The sequence below is a fragment of the Tympanuchus pallidicinctus genome, unplaced genomic scaffold (genome assembly GCF_026119805.1).
Source record: "Tympanuchus pallidicinctus isolate F22 unplaced genomic scaffold, pur_lepc_1.0 scaffold5, whole genome shotgun sequence".
Lineage (NCBI taxonomy): Eukaryota > Metazoa > Chordata > Aves > Galliformes > Phasianidae > Tympanuchus > Tympanuchus pallidicinctus.
In genome coordinates, this window is record NW_026294769.1 from 20024160 (window position 1) to 20031743 (window position 7584).

The window sequence follows — 7584 nt, forward strand, 5'->3', positions numbered from 1 at the left end:
ACTGGATGGGAGCGATTAACGTGCACTGTTCTCCCCCCCCCCTCAAACTCCTGGGAGAGAACGCGCCCCGCTCCGCTCCCTGCGCCTTGCACTGAGATACAGCACACGCTCGGGTCCCGGCGCCCGCAGACAGCCTCAACTGATAGACAGACACATCGAGCCGCTGTTCCTGCCGCAGCCTTACTCCTCCTCCGCTGCCCACGTCACCCTGACAATTACAAATAGGTCTCACACAAACCCATACCTGTCAATCTTTTTAATTGCTTTGTTTTCTTTCTTTTTTTTTTTTTTTTCTTTCTTTTTTTCCCTCCTCCTTTCCCAAAGCTAAACAATATGACAGAAGCGAAACCTCAGCGCGGCGCCGCACAAAGGCTGCTCACGTGCGGCGCACGCCGCCGGGACCCGCCGCAACTTGGCTGGGGTTCGCTCCGGCCGAGCAGCGAGGGAACGGCACCCGGGAGGTGGGGGGACGGCCGGGGATCGCTCCGAGACGCCGGCAGAGCGCCGTGCTGGGAGCGGTGTGCCTGGGGCGGTCCCGCAAGAGGAGTTCCCTTCCCGTCAGGACGGCAGACACGCGAGCTGTCCGGCTGGCTCCTGAGGGAAAGAGCTCCGAACTGCGGCTTGCCTCTCCTTTAGAGCAAAAGGGAGTTTTATTCTTTTGCTTCCAGTTCGCAGAACGAGCGGCGCGGAGCTCTCTAAGGGGATTCCGGCACTGGGGTACAACGCCTGTCACGCTGCCTTTTCCATCGCTCCCTACCCACGCTTGCACCAAGTCGGGACGGGCGGCCCGACAGAAACACTTCCCGACCCCCGCGTTGCTCCCCTCTCCCAGACGTGCCCCACGATAACTTTTAGGAGGCAAAGAAAAATAAGAGCTTTTCCGGCAGCCAAGCGGAGCAGGCAGCGTCGTTCTGCTCCGCGCAGCCGGACAGCAGCACGTCCCCGCGACCGCCACACGAGCGGGATCCCTTCGAACCCCGCACCCCGCTCGGGGTTGATTCGTAGCACCTTGCGCGGAAGTGAACGTTTCGCACGGAAGGGGCGGAGCTCCGCCCCGGGCAGCGGCTGCTCGGCGGCGGCTAATATCAACACGGAGCGGAGCGGCAACTTCGCCCCGCTCTTCCGGCCGTATCGCGCTGATCGTTCAGCTCGCCTCCTTCCCGCTTCTTATTTTCGCTTTATTTTTCGTAGAACAATAACGTCTCCGTAAAGCGCAGAGTGGGCCGGGTCGGGCTACCCCGCCAGCAGTCCTAAGCTGAGGTAGAGCGCGGCACACCGGCAGCCAGCCGAGCCCCGGCTGCGGGAGGGAGGGAGGGAGGAAGGAAGGAAGGAAAGGAGGGAGGGGCGGCCCCGCCGCGGCGCCGCAGGCGGGCATGATTTGGAGGCGGGCGCCGCGCTGCTGGTGGCGGCGGGCGGCCCCGGGCCCCGCCTGCTCGGCGGCGGGCGGCGGGCGGCCCATCCTGGACATGTCGTATTCCCGGCACTTCCTGGACTTCCAGGGCTCGTCCATCCCCAGCGCCATGAAGAAGCTGGTAGTGACAGCGCTCAGCCCCGACTTCCGCCAGGCGGTCACCCTGCGGCGGGACGTGCCCGTGCCACTGCCCGGCGACGGGGATCTCCTCGTCCGGAACAGGTGAGCCTCCGCCCGCCCAGCCTCTCGCTGCCTGCGCCCTCCCACGCGGCCGAGGCGCGCCCGCCGCCATCTGGCGACGGCTCGTTTAACTTTATCGCCGCCGTTCTACCGAGCGGCCGGAGCCGCGGCCCGCTCGGCCCATCCACGTGCGCGCGGGTGACGCTCCCCCTCCCTCCTCCTCCGGCGGGGCGGGGTGCCGCTGACGGCGGCTCCCGGGACGGCGGCGGGGGCGGTTGGAACGGGCGCACCGCCAGCCCCGCGCTCTGCCCACCCGCCCGAGCGCTGCTCGACAGCGGAGGTGCGGGGTGGCGTTCCGGTGCGGGGAGCCGCTGGGCGGCCGAGTGCTGTATGGGGAGCAGCGCGCCCGGGTGGTGCCGGGCGGGCGGAGTGCAGTGCGGCTCGGGCGTGTTGGTGCGCATCTCATCGATCTGCAAACAGCAGCAAAAGTTCGGCGAGGGTGCGTGTGTGTGTTCGTGTGTCCGTGTGAACGCACTGATAAAGCAGTATGGGAGGGATAAGGGCATTCCTACAGGAGCTGCCGTAGAGGCACTTTAGTCAGGCGTTGGCGTCTCCTCTGGGACCCAAATTTCTTCCAAACCTCCACGCCTGAGGCTTGCTGCATCCACCGCTGCCAGGCAGCAGTGGCTGGCGTTGGGCTCCTGCTGTGGGCTCGGGGCAGGCAGTGGGGCTGGGCCATGTCACTGCTTCCCAGCCCTCCCCGTCCCACGAGTGTTTCATATCTATAACTCTTTTGCACGCCTCGGAGTAACTCCTCTCTCCTCTCCCCTCCTCCCGCTGCTGGGGGGGCTCCCTGGGTGCACATCTCATGGTAACAGGGCTGAGACATGGGGCAAAGCAGGAGCTGCTCCAAGAATTGGGTTCTGACACATCAGTGTATTATGCACACGCACACATGGGTAGGGATGGAGGGGAGGGAGAGGTGAGCGAGAAGCCCAATACTGAGAGCCCGTACGTATTGTATTCTTTGGGATTCTGTGGCATTCCCTTTGTATTCATCATCATTTTCTGGGGACTCTCACAGAAGACGGAGGATTGTGTTATTGAGAAGTGTGCTGTAAAGGCAAGCTGCAGCAGGAAGAGAGTTTTCTTTCCCCTTATCACTTGTGGAGGCTTTTTTCCATCCCAGCAGGATGAATCTCTGCCTTTATGTAAGCTCCAAAGCCAGTGGTACATTCTCTAATAGGTAGGACCATAAAATTAAAAACAAAACAATAAAGGGCTTGAGTTCCAAGAGTGCATTTGTGAATTTGTTCATTTTAGTCCCAGTCACGCCCATGAATAGTATTAATTGCTTTGAGCTTTCTATGCAAAACAGTTCTCGTTCACCACAGTAAAATGTGGCTTGGGACTTATGGGAATGAGAAACTAAAATATGCCGAGTCCCTATGTGGATAGACACTTGAAAGTGAGGTGCTCTTAAGTGGAACTTTTTCCCTCTTCTCCTTTGGAGAAAAAACTAAGCCAGCAGTTTTGGGTGGTGGTTTTTTTTTTTTTTTTTTTTTTTTTTTTTGTTTTGTTTTGTTTTCTAAAAGAAGAAGAATCCATCTTTTCTAGTTTTGAAGCATTTCTTTCTAATGTAAACTGATTTAAAGCAATACATTTATTTCTATTTTGTTCAGGAGAATAAAAATTCCCTATGGAAGCCACCTCCATTCATGTTTTCCAGGGTGCAGCGAAGGGCAAGGTTCCCTTCGCTGCCAGATAGGGGCCCAGAGGGTGTGAGGACGTGGTGCTGCCTACAGTTACGTGGTCTTTTCAAGATTCACTTGGGGAAGTGGCACTTTTCAGTTCCAAAATAGCTTTAGTGTCTCACTGTTGGGATGGCAGATGAGAAAAGTTTATGGAAGAAAAGGAGCAAGAGGGGCTGAGAAAGTTTTTGAACCAGTGGATCACTGTGGGGAAAGGGGAGGACTGCCGCTGCCGAGTGGTTGGTCTAAATAATGTTTTCCTTGCGTGGCACTGCCCTTGATGGCTTTGTTTTGTCTGCAGTGCGTGCCGTGCCGTGGGGCTGCTTTAGGTGTCTTGTGCTTTGTTGTGATATAGAAGCAGCGTTCCCCATCACAGTGCACTGTGTCTTCAAACTAAAGAGAGGGTTCAGCACTGCTGAGCAGAAATAAGATGTGTAACTCAATGTGCAGAATTATGTTGGGAAAAGCCCATCTCCAGCTTTTTTTCTTTTTTCTTTTTTTTTTTTTTTTTTTTTTATTTCTGCCTCCTCAGGTTTACAGCTTGCAATGCTGAAGTAATTTAGAAATTCCTAAATTAAAAACTGTTTTCAGTGAGAGATTAAAACGGGACAATGTGGACGATTCGAAGGGAGTCTTCCTGCCCAGAGTGCTCGCAGTAATTAATGGTAACTTCTGTGCTCCGCTTTTTAGAAGTTAGCAAACCGATCTTCAACTTGTACGCTCTGCTCGTTCCTACTTTTAAATGCAAAATAAGAAACTGCGGGCGCATCCCGCCGCCTCCTCCGTGCCGGCCGCGGTGACGAAGCAAATGAGGCAACGCGCTTTAATCCAGCCGCCGCGCGCGGGAAGCGGAGCGCCGGAGCGACCGGCACCGCGCTGCTCCGCGCTTCATCCTACAAAGGGGAGTTGAGCAAAGCGGGGGGCGGGCCGCGCCGAGGGCAGCGCGGGGACGGCTCCGCGGGGAGCCCGGCGGGCGGGCAGCCTCTCCTCCCGCTCCGGAGCCGCGCGGGGAGGTTTCGGCCTCCGCCGGCGGTTTACCTGCCCCGGAGCGGCGAGTGCTGAGCGCGGAGCAGGAGCAGCCGGCGGCACCCAGCCTCGCGGGGCTCCCGCCGTGCCACGGAGGCGGAGGTCCCCGTGCTATGGGGAGCGAGGGGAAGCAGAGCACGCGGCGCGCTCCGCCGCCCGCAGCGCGCGCGTTTCATTGGAGCCCGTGGCGAACAGCGGCAGTGGGAAGCGCGGGGCTTCCGCACTGCTGCAGCCTCTGCGCCGTACCGAGCGCATCTCTCAGGCTGTCACGTCCACGTGTAGCAGCGGCCCAGGCCCTTCTCATTGCGCGCGTTTCTTTTTGACGTTTTCTGCTCAGTAGAATCCTCCCTACTCGCTCTCCCTCTGCCTGTACGAAGACGCTTTGCTTTTTGTAAAGAGCAGCGTTGCTGAAACACCCTCTGCGGTTAAGCTAGATCGTATCTTTCAGGCGGCATCCCCAAGTGCTTAGCAGAGTTGTGAGGCTGTCCGTCCTTTGTAAAAAATACAAAGGTCGGCACCATTTTCACCTGTTAGGGGTCAGCGGCACTCGCCGGCCTCACAGTTGCAGTCCTTCTGCGCAAGGTGGTTTCGCTGCGTGGCACGTCATTTATATCAGGAGAAATACGTCGTTGACATCAGCTGCATCAAAAGGCAAATTTGCTGTAGTGACTCCATCAATTAAAAAGTACTTGCCCACAGTGATGTGACCTTGCAAACGACATCGATAGTTAATATGATCGTTAGTCATTAACAGTATTATTATATTAAAAAATGTAAATTTGTTGCCAGAATCAACGTATTTACCGCTTTGCAGATTTTATTCTTCAGTGTTTTCACATCCTGTATAAAGTGACCAATTAAGTTTTTACCCATTCATTTTGTACAGAGTCGTTTTTGTTTCGGCCAAACGAGATTGAGGAAAATGTAAGAGTTTTCTTCTTTCCTTCAGCAGATTTGTCTTTAATCCTACAGTAACAGACTATAAAGTACATAAGTCCAACAGAAGTAGTCTCTGTAACGTGTTCATTATTCAGATATACCAATAGTCGAAAAAAGTCCCAAACGCATTCCACAAATTAAAATTGAAGGTTTCTCATACGACTTGATAAGGAATAAATCATGTTAATACATTTCTGTTTTCTTCTAGATTTGTCGGCATTAATGCATCTGACATAAACTACTCAGCTGGTCGATATGACACGTCAGTTAAGCCCCCATTTGATGTAGGTTTTGAAGGTGTTGGTGACGTGGTAGCATTAGGACTCAGTGCCAGTGCCCATTACTCAGTGGGCCAAGCCGTGGCCTACGTTAAGGCGGGCTCCTTTGCCGAATACACAGTTGTGCCTGCCAAAGAAGCAGTTCCTCTGCCCTCTGTGAAACCCGAGTTTCTGACTTTGATGGTAAGTGGCGCTACCGCATACATCAGCCTGGAGAATTTGGGAGGGCTGTCTGAAGGCAAGAAGGTCTTGGTGACAGCAGCGGCTGGAGGGACGGGCCAGTTTGCTGTGCAGCTCGCAAAGAAGGCCAAGTGCCATGTCATTGGAACCTGCTCCAGTGATGAAAAGAGTGGCTTTCTGAAATCCATTGGCTGCGACCGTGTCATCAACTATAAAACCGAAAACGTTGAATCTGTTCTGAGGAAGGACTACCCAGAAGGTGTAGATGTAGTGTACGAGTCTGTTGGTGGGAAGATGTTTGACTTGGCCGTTAACTCCTTGGCTACCAAGGGGCGCCTGATAGTTATTGGGTTTATCACTGGCTACCAAAGTCCTACTGGCATCCAGCCTATTAAAGCAGAGTTCTTGCCAGCAAAACTGTTGAAGAAGTCTGCCAGCGTCCAGGGTTTCTTCTTGAACCATTACTTTTCCGAGTACAAAATGGCTCTGCAGCACTTGCTTAAGATGTATGAAAAAGGAGAACTGGTTTGTGAGGTGGACCTTGGAGACATGTCTCCAGAGGGCAAGTTCATTGGCTTGGAGTCTGTATTTCGTGCTGTAGATTACATGTACATGGGAAAAAACATTGGAAAAATTGTAGTTGAATTACCTCACTCTGTCAACAGTAAGCTGTAAAAACAGAACAATGATATAAATCAGAAGAGAGAAAATGGGCACTTTATGCTTCAGAATTACTAGAAACAAATTCTTTTTCTTTTTAACTTAGTAATGGATATTAAATTAAAAAGCAGCATTAAGGTGTTAATTAAAAAAAAGTTGATTTTTTTTTCTCTTTCTTTTCTTGGAAGTGTTTTAACCCATGGCTGAAGTATGGACTTAATGGGCCTGTGTTTCATGCTGTTGCTTATGCTAGCATGAGACAGGAACATTGTTCTTGACAGAATAAGTCTTGATGCAGAGGCAGATTTAGTCTGTAGAGTAGTTTGATAAGACTTTATATATATATAGTTCAACTCAGAATTTTTTTTTTCTTTCAGCAATTTTGACTCCCTGATTTAAAAATAAAATTGATAGAACAAGGCTAAATAAAAGGAGTTGCATTTTAGGGAAAAAAAAACCAACAACTATATTCTTGATTTTTTTTTTTTTTTCCACTAAACGCAATAATTATAATTTTGCATCATGGATCACAGTAATGTTCCTTGCCTGTTTACTCAGGGAAATTTTAAATTATTACATGACAGTAATAGTGAGAAAACTAAGTTGACTTTTTTTTTTAATTGCCATTCATAACCCTAAACAAGTGTGGGGTTTTTTTTTTCTAAATCTTTACAAACTTTGACATTATTTTGTTGCCTTTTTGTCTGATACTGTTAATGCTTACTGCCCTGTATCTCCTTTAATCAGTATTACAGATTATTGGAGGGGGATTTTGAGCCATGTTCATATATTATCAGACCCTGTATATTTTTTTAAGATTTAATAAAATTAAAAAAAGCTGTTTAAGTGTTCGTGCATTTCTTTATATCGATACGGTTCTTGGTGAGTAGCTCCTTTGCAGATGATTTCTATATTGCAGAGTTCTTTGATGATTCTTGCTGTGACTTCCCATAATCAGGCTGCTACTTCTGTTACTGAATATTGCTTCTGCAGAAGCCCTTGTAGAGACAAGTAGACCATTTTAAATCTGCAGTCACATTACCTGCCACAAAGAGCATTGCTCAGGAATAGATGATCTAGTGGGTGCAGATAAAAGGTTTGGTAAAGTTTTGAAAATTCTTCATCACATAATAGAAATCATTAATGATACGTACAGGGG

At 51.2% G+C, this 7584-nt stretch overlaps 1 protein-coding gene across 2 annotated transcripts; it reads left to right on the forward strand.

Annotated features, from left to right (window-relative positions):
* The first annotated feature begins 1084 nt into the window (after positions 1 to 1084).
* Positions 1085 to 7271, forward strand: PTGR3 (prostaglandin reductase 3). Of its 2 annotated transcripts, XM_052704033.1 has the most exons (3): positions 1085 to 1260; positions 1500 to 1633; positions 5516 to 7271. In XM_052704033.1, exons 2-3 carry the CDS (start codon positions 1521 to 1523, stop codon positions 6438 to 6440), a joined length of 1038 nt encoding a protein of 345 aa, XP_052559993.1. In that variant the 5' UTR covers positions 1085 to 1260; positions 1500 to 1520; the 3' UTR covers positions 6441 to 7271. The 2 variants fall into 2 exon arrangements, with proteins under 2 accessions (XP_052559993.1, XP_052559992.1); XM_052704032.1 differs by lacking the exon at positions 1085 to 1260 and having other exon boundaries at positions 1359 to 1633.
* The last annotated feature ends 313 nt before the right edge of the window (positions 7272 to 7584 follow it).